The 16,348-nt window shown below is 43.9% G+C and overlaps 1 protein-coding gene across 2 annotated transcripts in view; it reads left to right on the top strand.

The window, feature by feature from the left end:
* The window catches only part of carmil2 (capping protein regulator and myosin 1 linker 2), a 172,089-nt gene that overhangs the window by 85,414 nt on the left and 70,327 nt on the right, over positions 1–16,348 (top strand). For both annotated transcript variants that reach the window (XM_063067430.1, XM_063067431.1), the window contains exons 14-19: positions 1,462–1,539; positions 9,853–9,929; positions 11,769–11,873; positions 14,007–14,076; positions 16,042–16,123; positions 16,205–16,301. In XM_063067430.1, the coding sequence (XP_062923500.1) occupies positions 1,462–1,539; positions 9,853–9,929; positions 11,769–11,873; positions 14,007–14,076; positions 16,042–16,123; positions 16,205–16,301 (509 nt within the window). The remainder of the gene's footprint in view (positions 1–1,461; positions 1,540–9,852; positions 9,930–11,768; positions 11,874–14,006; positions 14,077–16,041; positions 16,124–16,204; positions 16,302–16,348) is intronic.

Raw genomic sequence — 16,348 nt, 5'->3', positions numbered from 1 at the left:
TACCGCAGGTTCTCTCTCTCTCCCTAATAAGGGAGAAAGAAATGTCTCCATTTCACAGTGAGAGGGGACACATAACAAACAACTCACTGGTTTACGATGTTAATCTTTTCTCGAGCTCTGTGCCCAAAGGTCTGGGCACACAGCTGCAGATATTCGACTCCCCTGATGACACACAGGTCTGCTGTCATGACACCAACCCTCGATTTTCCCTTCTCCAGAGCCCCGAGATCCTAGACTTCCAAATCTGAGCCGGACTCTTAGGCTGAGCCCTTGGTGTGCCGAACAACAACGGCTGGTTATGAAACCCCGAGAGCGGGTCCCATTCCCACAAAGAACCATAGTCAGTGTGTAAGTCCAGGTCAGGGTCTTCAAAAGAACCTTGAAAGGGAAAAATAAAGATATTGAAGATGGAAATAGAGCTGTTTCCGAAGATGCAAGCAAAAGGGTCACCGTTTAGTGCCATCATCGCTCCGTTCCGCCGCCTTAAGATTTATCAACAGCTGGGATAACTTGCCACTTTTTATGTTACGTAAAGAGATTCAGTTGCTCAGTGATGGTAAAATGCATTTTACAGGTAGGATAGACGAGCCGTCTTCTCAGATATAGCTTCCCCAAAGGCCCCACACATTTCCTTTCCAAATGCAAGCTGAACCAATCCTGTAGCTGTGCAAGGACCATTCAGATACGGTTGGTTAACAACAGGAAGTAGTCCAGATGAGGGCAGCATGCACATAATTAGACAGCAGCTTGTGAGGTATAATTTGAGAGCTGGTGGTCAGTTTTTCTCAATTGTTTAACAGATTGCAGAGTGACGGACAATATAATCAAGCCGTCATGCTGAACTTGCACGCCATTTAATAACACTACCTAAGTTCAGTTGCTTAACCTTTGTTATTTTCTCTTAATCATGTGGAATACTTTATTTTAAAAGAAAGATCCCTGTGGAAGCAGTGAAGGGAATAAACTGACAAGCAGGAGGGCTCTTTGTAACCAAGTTACCCATATATATCTATTTACACAACCAACTCACAGTTACTTCCCTTACACTGGGAAGCAGTTAATGCTGGCCTTCTCGATGCCTCACCTGTTGCTTTGAGTAGTAGGGCATTTAATTTTGCACCAGGATTGTTCCCAGCTTTGAAAACGCGTCAAGGTGACCTTGGTGTCAGATATGTGTGGTGATGCTTGTTGGCTGACCCCAGCACACCCTCAGCTGTGTTGGTTGTTAACACAAATGACACATTTCACCGTATGTTTCGATGTCTTCATGATAAATAAACTTGAATCTTCTGATCAGGTGACCAGCCATATCCAAGAGAAGTTTTAGTCTACTTTTAAGCAAAATAGAAGTAGCTGAAGAATAGAATATTGTTTTATATTTAAAGATTCAGGGAACTGATCATTTCTAAAGCATTTCACGCAAAATGTAAAGTTTTGATTTTTGCTTTCTTTCTTTGTCAGAATTTTTATGCATTCCTTGCTCGTCCAAATGCACTGGTTCACCTGGATCTGGCTGGCACTGATTGTGCCCTGGACTCTGTAAGTACAGCTCTCTTGGTGCAGTCTCTGATCTGATTCCTATTTTCCCAGGATGAATACGACTGTAATTTTAGATTCAGTCATATTTCATTGGTATTGGTTTACTTTTGTCCCATGTACCAAGATCGAGTAAAAAGCTTGTCTTGTATCCTGTTTATACAGATCAATCATTTCACAGTGCATTGAGCTAGAATAAGAAAAAACAATAACTATGCAGAATAAAGAGAGTGGGAATAAAGGGATCCTATTCTGGTTGGCTGCCGGTTACCAGTGGTGTTCCACAGGGGTCCGTGTTGGGGCCGCTTCTTTTTACATTGTACATCAATGATTTGGATTATGGAATAGATGGCTTTGTGGCTAAGTTTGCTGACGATACGAAGATAGGTGGAGGGGCCAGTAGTGCTGAGGAAATGGAGTGTCTGCAGAGAGACTTGGATAGATTGGAAGAATGGGCAAAGAAGTGGCAAATGAAATACAATGTTGGAAAGTGTATGGTTATGCACTTTGGCAGAAGAAATAAACGGGCAGACTATTATTTAAATGGGGAGAGAATTCAAAGTTCTGAGATGCAATAGGACTTGGGAGTCCTCGTACAGGATACCCTTAAGGTTAACCTCCAGGTTGAGTCGGTGGTGAAGAAGGCAAATGCAATGTTGGCACTCATTTCTAGAGGAATAGAGTATAGGAGCAGGGATGTGATGTTGAGGCTCTATAAGGCGCTGGTGAGACCTCACTTGGAGTACTGTGGGCAGTTTTGGTCTCCTTATTTAAGAAAGGATGTGCTGACGTTGGAGATGGTACAGAGAAGATTCACTAGAATGATTCTGGGAATGAGAGGGTTAACATATGAGGAACGTTTGTCCGCTCTTGGACTGTATTCCTTGGAGTTTAGAAGAATGAGGGGAGACCTCATAGAAACATTTCGAATGTTGAAAGGCATGGACAGAGTGGATGTGGCAAAGTTGTTTCCCATGATGGGGGAGTCTAGTACGAGAGGGCAAGACTTAAGGATTGAAGGGCGCCCATTCAGAATGGAGATGCGAAGAAATTTTTTTAGTCAGAGGGTGGTGAATCTATGGAATTTGTTGCCATGGGCGGCAGTGGAGGCCAAGTCATTGGGTATATTTAAGACAGAGATTGATAGGTATCTGAGTAGCCAGGGCATCAAAGGTTATGGTGAGAAGGCGGGGAAGTGGGACTAAATGGGAGAATGCATCAGCTCATGATAAAATGGTGGAGCAGACTCGATGGGCCGAATGGCCAACTTCTGCTCCTTTGTCTTATGGTCTTATGGTCTAAAGTGTAAAAGCAACTGAAAAAATGCGCTGCAAGTAAACAATAAACAGCAAGATCATAACGAGGTGGATTGTGAGGGAAATAGTCCATCTTATTGTACAAGAGGTCCATTCAAGAGGCTGATAACAGTGGGATAGAAGCTGCCCTTGAGCTTGCTGGTAGGTCATTTCAGGTTTCTGTACCTTCTGCCCGACGGCAGAGGGGAAAAGAAAGAATGACTGAGGTGCGTGGAGTCTTTGTCTTACTGAGGCAGCAAAATGTTTAGACAGAGTCCAGACAGGGAAGGCTTGTTCCTGTGATGCAAAGCTTCTTGCGGTCATGTGCAAAGCAGTTGCTGTGCCAAGCTGCTGTGCATCCAGACAGCACGGTCGTCTTCTTTTGCCCGTTATGCCGCTGGTGCTTACGGCAGCAATGAAGGACCTCCAGCTCTGGTGGCATTCACGGCTTCCTTCGTCGTGTCAATAACTTCCTCTCGGTTTGCTGTCAGTCATGCAAGCCCCAGGTGGAGACTCAGGAGTGCCATCGCACACAGATGTAGAAGGTTCCTTCATTGCTGTTTCCGTAACAGCTTTGACTGACCAGTTGGGATTGTTGGCCCTGAACTGAACCTGGAGGACCGGTGGACCACTCTTAGTCTGGCCTCTCCCCTTTGACCTGTTTGGCACGGGTGACCCTACCAAGAGCCAAAGCACAAAGCCCTGACTCCATCCAGCATAGCCCTCTGGATGATTGAGGAATGCCAGCCCCCAAACCACGAAGAGGTTGTGGTCCTCTTGGATAGCTTTCTATGGAGCATCGATTAAAACTTGAAGGGAGTTGGTGGGAACATGCCGAATTTCTTTAGTTTCCTGAGGAAGCAGAGGCGTTGATGAAATTTCTTGGCCATGACATCAACGTGGTCGGGCCAGGACAGGCTGTTGGTGATATTCACACCGAGGAACCTGAGGCTCTCAACCCTCTCAGTCTCAACACCATTGATATGAACAGTAGTGTGTGCACCCACCCTCCTTTTCTGACGTCAATGACCAGCTCGGTACGATATGATCATGTAGCAGTTGGCACGTCAATTTACGGTGTCAGCGGTTACCGATCGGGGTTCAATTCCTGCCACTCTCCATAAGGAGTTTGTATATTCTCCCTGTAACCATCTGTCTGTCCTCCAGGTGCTGGTTTCCTCTCACGTTCCAAAGATGTACCGGTTACGATTAGTGAATTTTAGGCATGCTATGTGGGTGCCAGAGGTGTGGCAACTGTTGCAGGCTGCCTAGCACGACACTTGCTGATTTTAGTTGAGGAACATAACGCATTTTGCTGTATATTTCGATGTACACGTGGCAAATAACCGATCTTTAATTTTCTCTTTTGTTGACATTCAGGTAAAACTGTTGCCGTGACACCATGTTAATAATCTCTATCTCCTTCCTGTACTCTGACTCATCACTATTTGAGATGAAATCACCTGCAAACATGCAGATGGAGTTAAAGCTGAATCTGGCCACGCACCCTTGAGTATACAGGGAGTGGAACAGGGGCTTGGTTATGCAGCCATATATAGGTCATATCTTGATCTCTTATAAAGGTCAGGGTTGCCTGATCTGAATGCTGCAAGCCTAGACCACAGAAGCAAGTAGATCTCCCAGTTTGTCCAAGGTTTCCAGTTTGGATTGCTTCGTTGGTACACAGTCCTCAACAGACTTGCTGATAGCGTCTGTGATGGCAGTGTCATACCCATCTGGACCGGCGGCTGAGTCTTTGAATGTGGACCAGTCTATCGACTCAAAGCAGTCACGTGGAGTTTCATCCATTTCCTCAGTTGTACAAGGGGGGTATTGAATTCCAGATCTTGGAGTTTACTGGTTAGTTTTGAGGGGATGATGGTATTAAGTGCTGACCTCTGATCGACAAAGAGTATCCTGGTGCCTGCATCTTTGCTGTCCGTATGTTCCAGGGTTGTGTGAAGAGCCAATGAGCTAGTGTCTGCTGTGGACCTGTTGCTTCGGTAGGCAAATTGGAGCAGATCCAAGTTGCTGCTCAGACAGAAGCTGTTATGTTTCAACACCAGCCTCTCAAAGCAGTGTATCACTGTGGACATAACTGCCACTGGGCAATAGTCACTGAGGCAGGCTTCTACGCTCTTCTTGTGCACCGGTATGATTGAAACCTGCTTGAAGCAGATGGGTGCCACACAGTGCCAGAGCAAGAGGTTGAAGGATATACCAACCAGTTGTTCAAACTGGGTCTTCAGTACTCGGCCAGGTACTCCATCCAGACTGGATGTTTTCCTTGGATTCACTCTCTTGAAGGCAGCCTGCACGTCATCTTCAGATACTGAGATCGAAGAATCATTGGGAGACATGAGGGTGAGCAATGGTTCCTCCATGTTCTGCTGGTCAAAGTGAGCATGGAAGGCATTAAGCTCATCTGGACGTGAAGCTCTGCTGTCCCCTATGTCACAAGATTTAACTTTATAGGAGGCTATGGCATTCAAACCCTGCCACAGCTGTCGAGCGTCCCTCATTGATTCCAGTCTAGTCCAGAATCTCCACTTTGCCCTTGAGATGGCTTTCCGGAGATCACACCTGCACCTCTTGTAGCATTCTTGATCTCCAGACTTGAATGCCTCTGATCTGGCCCTCAGCAAATTCCGGATTTCATGGTTCATTCAGGGCTTCTGATTGGGGAAATCCTGAATGATTTTATGGGGACACGCTCATCTACAGCTGTTTTAATAAAGTCTGTTGCAACCCTAGTGTTGTCATTCAGATCCTCAGATGAGAGTTTGAACACGGCCCAGTCCATTGACTCAAGGCAATTGTGTAACCATCCCTCTGCCTCCAGTGACCACCTCTGGTTGGCTTGATCGCGGGAGTCCTGCTCTTTCGGCTCTGTCTGTACACAAGTAGAAGGAGTACAGCCAAATGATCCAACTCGCCAAAATGTGGCTCAAAAGGAACAATAGGCATTCCCTAAGGAACAATAGGCATTCCCTAAGGAACAATAGGCATTCCCTAAGGTAGAGTAGCAGTGGTCTAGTGTGTTGGGACCTCTGGTGCAACAGGTTACATGCTGGTGGCAATTGAGCAGGGTTTTCTTCAAACAGGCCTCGTTAAAGTTGCCAACTAATATGCCAAATGCTTTGGGATAGGCTGTTCCTTGTTTAACGACAGCATCATGCAGTCTCATGAGTGCTTGCTCATAACCAGTCACTGGTGGTATGTGAACTGTGGTCAGGATCACAGAGGAGAACTCCTGAGGCAAATAGAATGGTCTACATTCCCTCCCCTACCTCTCCAGTCCCTTGGACATCACTCTTCCTTCGCCTGAAGTTTGGGAAGTTAGCCACTTTGTTGAACCCAGTTGAGAGGAAGGAGATGTGACTCTTTCCTGGTATCCGAACAGAAACTAGAACGTTACATTTGAGACAATGGGCCTGTGCAAACAATACTATCTTGCACAGTTCATCTGGTTGAATGTCTGCCTGTGTGACCTTTCTTGGGTTCTTAGGTTAGGTAAGGAAACAAAAGGTTTGAAATTTGTTCACACAATTCTAAACTAAAAACAAACTGAGTACTTGAACACTTTCTTGACCCTGAGTACAGGAATTTTGTTAAAACACCTGTTGGGAACTTTATCTCTTTTGTTTTTCAGAAAGATTTGCATATTTCCTACACTTACAACTAGCCTCAGGGTGATGATGTTTCTGGTAAAGCAACAAACAAAATTTGTGTGTTTATGAGCTGCTAACCTCAGTGGTTGGAGAAATGATAGTTCTTATTCATACGATAACCAGGTTTCGTTAACCCAATTTCCTCTGCAATTGAAAGGAGAATCATTTGAAATGCTCTGTTTGTCTTCACACTGATGGATGACTTTCCACGACTACAAATAGACACATACGTTGACTGCTTCGCCCAGGAACGTTAGTCAGGATCACCCCATCTTTCCAGCTTCAGGATCAGCCCAGACTGCTGCCACTAATCTCTGTCACTTCTCATAGTTTGCTGCTCACTGCTGCATGGCAGAGACCACCCAAACCCCATGCTCAAGAAGACATTTCGTTTATTTTCCCTCCGTCCACAAGAATAGATTTGAGCGTTTTCCTGCATTTCGGGCTTCGCCCAAAGTGGAGGCATTTACGTCCCTATTGCAATCTCCCAGTGGCCTGGAGGGTCCCTGTGTCCCCTCCCCCCTTTCGTGCTTCCTACAGGCAACATCCTTATCATTCTTCACTGCCCTGTACAGGTTGCTCTGATGTTCTGGGAATACTCTAGCATCTCCTCCCTATCACTGAAGCTTCTACACCCCCCCGGAGGCAAGTTGCTTGCATTGTGGTGTAGGTCCTTTTAAGACCTGGTTGTGAAGGTTGCACCTCCTGGGCTTTGTGGTGAGAACTGCAAGAACTTGCAGTAAAATCATCCAAATGGTTTCGAAAGGTTCCGTTTACTATCAGAGAATGTATACAAGAAGCAACCTGAAATACTTGTCTTTGCAGACATCCACGAAAAACAGAGGAACCCCAAATGAATGGACAGCAGAAAAAAGTTAGAACCTCAAAGCCCCCTCCGCCCCTCCCCGATGCTAGTGGCAGCAAAGCATCAACCTTGCTTTCCCTCCCCCCCCCACCCATTTCAGCAAAAAGCTTCAGCACTCACCACTCACCGAGCACCTCAGAGAGACCGCGATCTGCAGTCAACAAAAGCTTAATGTTTACCGATGGTTCTTCATGCCACAGGCTCTTTCTCTCTCTCACTACCAAGGGACAGAGAGATATCGCCCATTTTCACAGCGAAAGGGAAGACTGACAGTTGCTGCTACGATATCACAGCCTTCCGCGTCGCTTTTTGTTCCGAGATTTCCCGACTTAAAAATCTGCACCAAATTCTCCCACTGTCGAGAGAACAAGAGACATAGTGTGACCACTCGACAACAGAGAACTCTATCCACATGTCTGCTGCAGCGAAATCCTGATCTTCCATCTCCTGCAACGCCTCAGTTGGCAACATCGGCCTGGAATCGGTCGTGCGCAGGGCCGTACCCCCGTGGCGCCATCTTCCAAGTCATGCCTGGAGAATGTTGGGGAAAAGAGCTCCAGGAACAGGAACTTATCTGCCATATAAAAAATGCAATAGAGTGCCACTTGCAGATCAGGACCTCAGTAGAACCCAACCCCAACCACCTTGAAAAGGAAAAAGACATTAAAGAGAGGAATTTAAGCAACAATATCAATTCTATATAACACACAGTAACCACTTTGCTGCTAAAGTTCTCACTTCTTTTATGAAAGCGTTAAAGGTAATTCAAAATGCAGTTTTAAAGCCATAAAAAACATCCTGGAGCATTATTTCAACCCAGATTCTCTTCTTCTCCCTCTCATCTTTGTTGAGGGTCATTGAGGGACAGAAGGATGAACCTCACTGGTACCTTGATCCAAAATATTTTAATGAATTCAGGTCCTGGACTGTGCATATCACTGGCTGAACCAGCTTTTTTTCCCCATCCCAATTATCTTGAGATCATACATGTAGGTCACCATCTTAAGCTTCTGAAGTCATTCTTGTGAAGGTAGTCTCATGGTGCTCTTGGGAAGATGTTCCAGGATTTACACCCAGCATAGATGAAGAAATTGTGACATATTCCCATTCGGGATGATGTGTAACGGGCAAGGAAGCCTGCGGGTGATCGTGCAATGGTTCTCCTTGTGGCAGACGTTTCAGGTTTGGCAGGTGCAGCCAGGGTAGCCTAGGCAATGAACTGTAAATTATTTTTACACGACAAACATTGGTAGGAAATGAACGTTTAATGTGATGTTTGAGGTATCAGTCAAATATGCTGTGCATTGGATGGCATCTGTGCACTCATGCAAACAGATGAAAAATATTCCATCATGTTCTAGGCTAGCACCATGTACAGAGTGTGTCAGGAGATGAGTTTCTCGTTGCAAGGAGTCTAGCTTCTAATATGCTTCTGTAGCCACAACAGCTGGATGAGCTGAGTTTCTGGCCAGTGGTAATCCAGTATATTGATGGTGGGGAATTTGGGAATGGTAATGTGATAATCCAGGATGTTGATGGTGGTGAATTTGGGAATGGTATTGGATATTGACGGTGGGGAATTTGGGAATGGTAATGGATATTGACGGTGGGGAATTTGGGAATGGTAATGTGATAATCCAGGATATTGACAGTGGGGAATTTGGGAATGGTAATGGATATTGATGGTGGAGAATTTGGGAATGGTAATGTGATAATCCAGGACATTGACGATGGGGAATTTGAGAATGGTAATGCCATTGAGTGGAGACTGTCATTGCCCAGCACTGTGATAGCTCCAAAGTTCCCTTCTCTTTGTAAGTCATGATCAAATGTTGTGTTGGTCTTGCTGCGTGCAAGGTAGATTGATTTCATTGGTGAAATCTTGCTAAATGGCTTTAACAATTGTACAATCATTAGCAATCTTTCCCACTACAGACTTTGTGATGAAAGGAAGGTCATTGTTAAAGGAGTTGATAATGGTTGTCTAGGCTACTGCCTGAAGAACTCTTGCTGTGATATCCTAGTGAGACAATATTCCTCTCACAACAACACCTTGTCTTGGAATTTAGCTCCTTGTTCCACTTTTGAAGCCCGCCTTGGATCATGTCAGGTCCAAGAAGTCCTAACGAAATCGAAAATGGGACCCGACAAGCAGATTATTGGTGAGCAAGAGTTGCTTGATAAAAGATTTTGGTATATACCTTCAAAAAACCCTATGTTTTTTGATGTACTTGTCAAGGTTTAGTACCACTAATGCACACAGAGTTGCCCCTGGAGTGCTGATTTTGAAATAGTCTTAATGCACATTGCAGTGTGGTGTGCCCTATAATGAAGCTCTTAGCCATATTCAATTAATGAGGAATAGTGTGAGCGGTTCCATCATATGCTGAGTTTTAATAAAGAATTTTTATTACAGATCAGTTTATACAGGTTGTAGGTTCTATTCTGGTGTTCCACAGCTGATTTTCTGTTTTCTCCACTGTAGCTTTTTGGAGCACTGAATCAAGGCTGCTGTACATATCTGACCTCTCTGATTCTCAACCGAAATGTTATTTCGCACAAGTAAGTTGAATGAATTGAAGAGAACTAAGTAGAAGTAAGCTCTCGTGCTTTTCACAATGTCGGGATGTCTCAAAATGTTTTACCACATTGATTGTTGGTGTTGTCGAAGGGATGGCAGCCAAGTCATGTAGGACCAACTCCAACAACAATAATGTTGTAATGTCCAGGTAATTAGTTTTAGTAACAAAAGAGGTACATATTGATACCCATCAGAATTGTCCTGTGAGATCAGCTGAGAAATCAGACTGTTGTGATTCAATGCCTCCTTTATGCTTATTGGTGGATTTCTCTGTTAGCATTTGAAGCAGGCTAATTTGTGGAGAGAAGCAGAAATCCCAAATTATTTGAGTTGTCTGTTACCTGAGTGACTCCATAAACCAGTTGAATTTGCTGCTTTGATAGCTGGATCACGCATTAGGTAAAAATAAAAAAAAATCATTAGTGCTGCCCATGAAACAGCAGCTGTGAAACTGAAATGACATCCAAAGGGTCTGCAATTTGAACCATCTAAATCTCAGGTCGGTTCATATCCTATGGAAGTCTGCAATGAACTAATTTCTCACACCAGGCTACAATGGCTTATAGGCTGCAACATTCAGATTGCAAAAACAAATAAAACACAAGACCATTTTACAAGACTTGCATTGCACACCACACTTCCTCCCGCGGCAAGACCAGGACAAATCTAACTGGTAATTCAGTCATGGACCCCGCATCCTTCTTTTCCATAATGTCTGTATGAATTGTGTTCTTTTCCCAATCGTACAATCCACTTCACCTTCAGCTCTGCTCCTCTGTATACATTTCCACTTCCATCTTTGGCATGTTGCTAAAGATCAACAGAAAGTGATGAAAACTTTTTTTTAGATCTGGAAGCTCGAAATAGTGAATCTGACGTTTATTAGCTCAGAGGTTAATAGTCAACTGGAGATGTTTCGTCGGACCGATAGAGAAATGCGGTAGTTAAATTATCACCTCTAACCACACCAACAGTTGTAAAACCCAGTTCACATCTTCACATTCTCTACCCTGAGCTCCTACGAAACTTCTCAGCCCCCAGGTTTCAGTTTCATCAAGTCAGCCAATCGCATCCACACTGAGCTTTATATTTTGTGAAGTAGTAGATTTAGCTACGTAAGGGCGTTTCCAATCGTGGCGGAGTCTAGGACTGGAGGCCACAGCCTCAGAATAGGATATCCCTTTAGAACAGAGATAAGGAGGAATTTCTTTAGCCAGAAGTTGGCGAGTCTGTAGAATTCGTTGCTACAGATGGCTGTGAAGGCCATGCCATTGAATCTCTCTAAAATGGGGGTTGATAAGTTCTTGATTAGTAAGGGCATCAAAGGTTATGGGAAGGAGGCAGGAGAATGGTATTGAGAGGATAATGTATTAGCCATGATGAATTGGTAGAGCAGACTTGTTAGGCTGAATGGCCTAATTCTGCTCCTTTGTCTTATGATTTTGTGAAGAAAGCTGGAGGGAAAGAGGAACAAACTCACATAAAGAGAAAGACTGAGTGGCTGTTCTGTGAGTCATTGACATGTATTCAGTAAAATAGTTTTGGTGATGAACTTGACTCAGAATGCTGACTGTAAAAAAAATGCCATCAATTATGTCCTCCTCTCAGTTAAGTGCGGGTTAGAATATCCAACTTCTGATTTTCAGTTAGCCTTCTAGTCATAAAGCCAACATTTTGCCCAGCTCCCTGTTTTGGTGCAAGCTTCATTTTCATTAGGTAGTTCGTCAGTATTAGTGTCCTGACCATTGCCTCTGGTAGACATTTTGAACATTCACACAGAGCTCTCTGGTTATTGATTTGTGCAATATCATCTCTTGCAGAAAAGCAAAGGAAATCCCTTCTTCGATGAAACAGTTCTTCAGCACCTGTTTATCCTTGAAGTGTATCACACTGTCTGGTATTAAGCTACCACTAGAAGCAGTAAGGTAAATGACAGACCAGTTAAGCATTTAACTATGAACTTGTAATAAATGTCCAGATCATTCCAAAGACAGACATTGATATTGTTTTATAATGACTCTATGCCTGTGTTGACAACACTTTAAGATAATATTTCCAAGCAGAACAATGAGTGACCTCTGCAGGGGAACTTCAGAACATACAGAGCAAACCTGCAAAACTCTCAGTTCAGGAAGACTTCGGAAATCGATGGAACAGTGATTGGAGACTCTTCCGTAAAATCCAGATCGGTCAAGCAGCATAGTCACACAGCTTCCTCAGAGCTCAAGTGACCTAGGTTTAATCCTGACCTCTGACACTGTCTGCACATTCCTCCTGTGAATTACCTCTGGGAGCTTTGTTTCCCTTCAACATCCCAAAGCTGAGTTATTTTGCCATTGTAAATTGCTTTTGTATGTACTGTAGGTCCGGGGATGTTACTCATCCTGATAAAATGGCATAATATTTTCAAACACTGTTTGTACTCTATTTTTCTATGTCTGGTTCTATTCAAAGCAGTCTAGTTTTCAGCATGTAGGTTTACAGTCATTTAACGATTTTAAAGCTCGGATGATATAACTGATTTTGATGGTTGATCAGTAAGCGGGTGAGCGTGCAGGCTGATAAAAGTGGTTTGAACACCATTACATTTTGAAAATTGATTTGCACTGGAAAAACTCCCATGTTCCTCTAGTCAGAAAGCATTCTTGCAGTCTGAAGTAGCAATTAATAGAAAATTTACTAACTAGAATCTGTCCTCTCAAGAACACAGTTTATAACCAGTGGTGGTTTTAATGCCTACATGTGGACCATGGCTTCAGATCCCATTGCATTTGAGACCCTGCAGGTAACACATTTAAAAGATGCACAAGCCGCAGGCTGTATCACTTCCAGTCATTTTTAAACTTCACAGACCATCTTTTAACAGTGTCCATTAGACTCCAGCCTTTATGCTTTGGTGCAGACACATCGAAGCATATTTTGTGTGACACATAAGGAATAAAAGGAAGTTACTCTGGCTGATTTGTTAAAAAAGATGAAGTGAAATTGGTCTTTCACGGTAGTGCAGGCTGAGATACGGCAAATAGATTTTGAAGGTCATGTAAAGAAAAAACATTTGTGATGTAAATCAGGACGCACTCGCACTGTAGGTCTCCCACATAGTAGGTTTTGAAAATAAAGTCTGAATTGAATTGAATTGACTTCAAATACATGAGGAGTAAAAATCTTAATGTTACGTCTCCATCCAAATGTGCAATGTGCAATTTATAGTAATTTTTAATGAATAGTATGTACAACAGGACAGTCAATATAACCTAGAAATACAATTTATCAGCATGAATTAAGCAGTCTGATGGCCTGGTGGAAGAAGCTGTCCTGGAGCCTGTTGGTCCTGGCTTTTATGCTGCGGTACCGTTTCCCGGATGGTAGCAGCTGGAACAGTTTGTGGTTGGGTGACTTGGGTCTCCATTGATCCTTCAGGCCCCTTTTACACACCTGACTTTGTAAATGTCCTGAGTAGTGGGAAGTTCACAACTACAGATGCGCTGGGCTGTCAGCACCACTCTCTGCAGAGTTCTGCGATTGAGGGAAGTACAGTTCCCACACCAGGCAGTGATGCAGCCAGTTAGGATGCTCTCAATTGTGCCCCTGTAGAAAGTTCTTAGAATTTGGGGAGCCATACCAAACTTCTTCAACCGTCTGAGGTGAAAGAGGCGCTGGTGTGTCTTTTTCACCACACAGTGGGTATGTACGGACCACATGAGAGCCATGAAAACCAGAGATCGGTCAGACAGTCTGACCTGTAGTCCTGAGAAAGTCAACGAAAAAAAGAAGCTGTAAATGTGAAAACACGAGACATTCTGCAGATGCTGGAAATCCAGAGCAATGCACACAAAATGCTGGAGGAACTCAGCAGGTCAGGCAGCATCTATGGAAATTAATGAACAGTCAATGTTTCGGGCTGAGTACCTCCAGAACTAATGTGAAATCAATTTTGGAAATTCCAGTTTTACTGCTAAACACGATCATCAAGTTCTTGAAATGAGTTACATTTTCCGCATCCAGTGCTTAGACTGGCAATTTGCTTTGCTGATAGTGTTTATCTTTATACTCCACAGAGCCATTCTTCAAGGCCTGGCCTACAACACTCATGTCTGTGATGTGCACTTGGATCTTAGTAACTGTGAGGTAATGAGCAGTAAGCTATGCACTCTGAACGCGATGCGTCACTTCCTAGAGGGCATAAAAATAAAATAATGACCTTTTTCTATATCTTGACACTTAAAATCTTTCCAACATGTGCACTACTTGTCCTGGGTTCATAATTCTTGTTTCAATGCATCGAAGTGAAAAAGAAAGTCATGTACATTAAAGCAGCAACTCTAAATTGGTAATATTGTTAAATCTGAAGGAAGTAGAAGAATATTGAAGCCAGCTTTCTAACAAAACAAGAGAAGAACTTGAATTTCTACATTATTAATGATCAGCAAAAGCAAATTGAAAAAGTGCTCAGCTACGAAATAACAGAAGTGCAGTTTCATCAACATAAAAGCATCCGTTAGTCTTGCGAGACCATGGATCTGCGCCTGGAAAGTCTTCACTCTCCAGGGCACAGGCCTGGGCAAGGTTGTATGGTAGACCAGCAGTTGCCCATGCTGCAAGTCTCCCCTCTCCACAACACCAATGTTGTCCAAGTCAAGGGCATTAGGACCCATACAGCTTGGCACCAGTGTCGTCGCAGAGCAATGTATGGTTAAGTGCCTTGCTCAAGAACACAACACATTGCCTCGGCTGGGGCTCGAACTCATGACCTTCAGGTTGCCTAGTCCAATGCCTTAACCACTTGGCCACATGCCCATGTTCATCAACATAGGCAGCCTCCTATTTATAGTAAAGCAAAAGAATTTAACGTCACTTTCTCCTGTGCAACCTGTCACCATGTTACAGTGGGCCTCAATAATAAGGCAGCCCTGTTTACTTACTGGGAGGCACCCAAGGGTGAAAATACAGAATGTGGATTTGTTATTGCCTTCAGCCTCCTCCTCATCCACTTCTCTGGGCCGGCTGCTCTCGGATTGGTTAGATACGTCAGGCTGGAGCTGGGTGTCACATTGGTGAGTGGCTAAGATTGTTTCCCCTGGAGCAGAGGAGGCTGGATGGGATGGAGGGGGTGACTTTGATAGAGGTATTGTGTATAAAATTATGATGGTGAGTGAAAGGTAGAAAGTAAAAATAACTAGAGAAGGATATGCTGGCATTCCGAAAGGGTCCAGTGGAGGTTTGCAGTAAGTATTCTGGGGATGAAAGGGTTAACACATGAAGAGCACTACTTGCTGGAGTTTAGAAAGATGAGGGAGGATCTCACCGAAACCTGCTGAATATTGAAAGGCTGAGAGAGAGTGCACGTGAAGAGGCTGGTTCCAACAGTGGACCAGAGATCACAGAATAAAACGATGTCCCCTTTGACAGACACAAGGAGGAATTTCCTAAGCCCGAGGCTGATGAATATATGGGTTTCATTGCCACAGACAGCTATGGAGGCCAAGTCATCTGGTATATTTAACACAGGGGTTGATCAGTTCTTGATTAATAAGGGTGTCAAAGGTTATGGGGAGAAGGTGGAAGGATAAGCAGGGGGGAATAATAAATTAGTCATGTTTGAATGTTGGAGCAGATTTGGGCTGAATCCATCTTGTCGTCTAAATGTGTACGTGGGTGACATGGGGATGACGGGCTGAAGGGCCTACTTTTTGTGGTGTACAACTCAGTAACTCCTCGGACTCAGCCCTCAGGAACTTTCAGTGCAGAGATTTATGAGTGACCAGTGAAAAGGAATCATCTACAAGTTTGTTTCACTCAGTGCAAATAAATAATGTCTAACACGAACACAAGAAAACCCGCAGATGCTGAAAATCCAAGCAACACGCATAAAATGCTGGAGGAACTCAGCAGGCCGGGCAGCATCTATGGAGGAGAGTACGGTTGACAATTTCAGGCCGAGACCCTTCACTGGATAATGCCTAACTATCGCTGTCTCCTTTAACCAGCCTGGGTGGGTCTTTGGCTTTCAACCCTTCAGGCGCAAAGCACGAAAGCAAGTGCAACCTAGAGTGCCTATTAAAGCAAATCTCTTCTCTTTGTTGTCTTGTTCAGCTGAGATCAGCAGGTGCTCAGGTGATCCAGGATCATATTATCGACGCCAGTTCTATCAGCAGTCTGGATTTATCGGACAATGGTAGGTGACTTCCTGCAGAAACAATTTGACCGACTCAGATCAAGTTGATGGTGTTCACTTTATGTTACCTCTCTTTTGCAGGGTTTGACTCTGACATGGTAACATTGGTCTTATCTATTGGGAGAAGCAAATCTATCCGACATGTAGCACTTGGGAAAAATTTCAGTATAAAATCAAAGTAAATATAGGATTTGTCACATGCTGACATTTTTTTTAAAGAACACT

The sequence above is a fragment of the Mobula hypostoma genome, chromosome 14 (genome assembly GCF_963921235.1).
Source record: "Mobula hypostoma chromosome 14, sMobHyp1.1, whole genome shotgun sequence".
NCBI classification, from domain to species: Eukaryota; Metazoa; Chordata; class Chondrichthyes; order Myliobatiformes; family Myliobatidae; genus Mobula; species Mobula hypostoma.
Note: the sequence above shows the minus strand (reverse complement) of the source record. Positions and strands in the feature narration are given on the sequence as shown.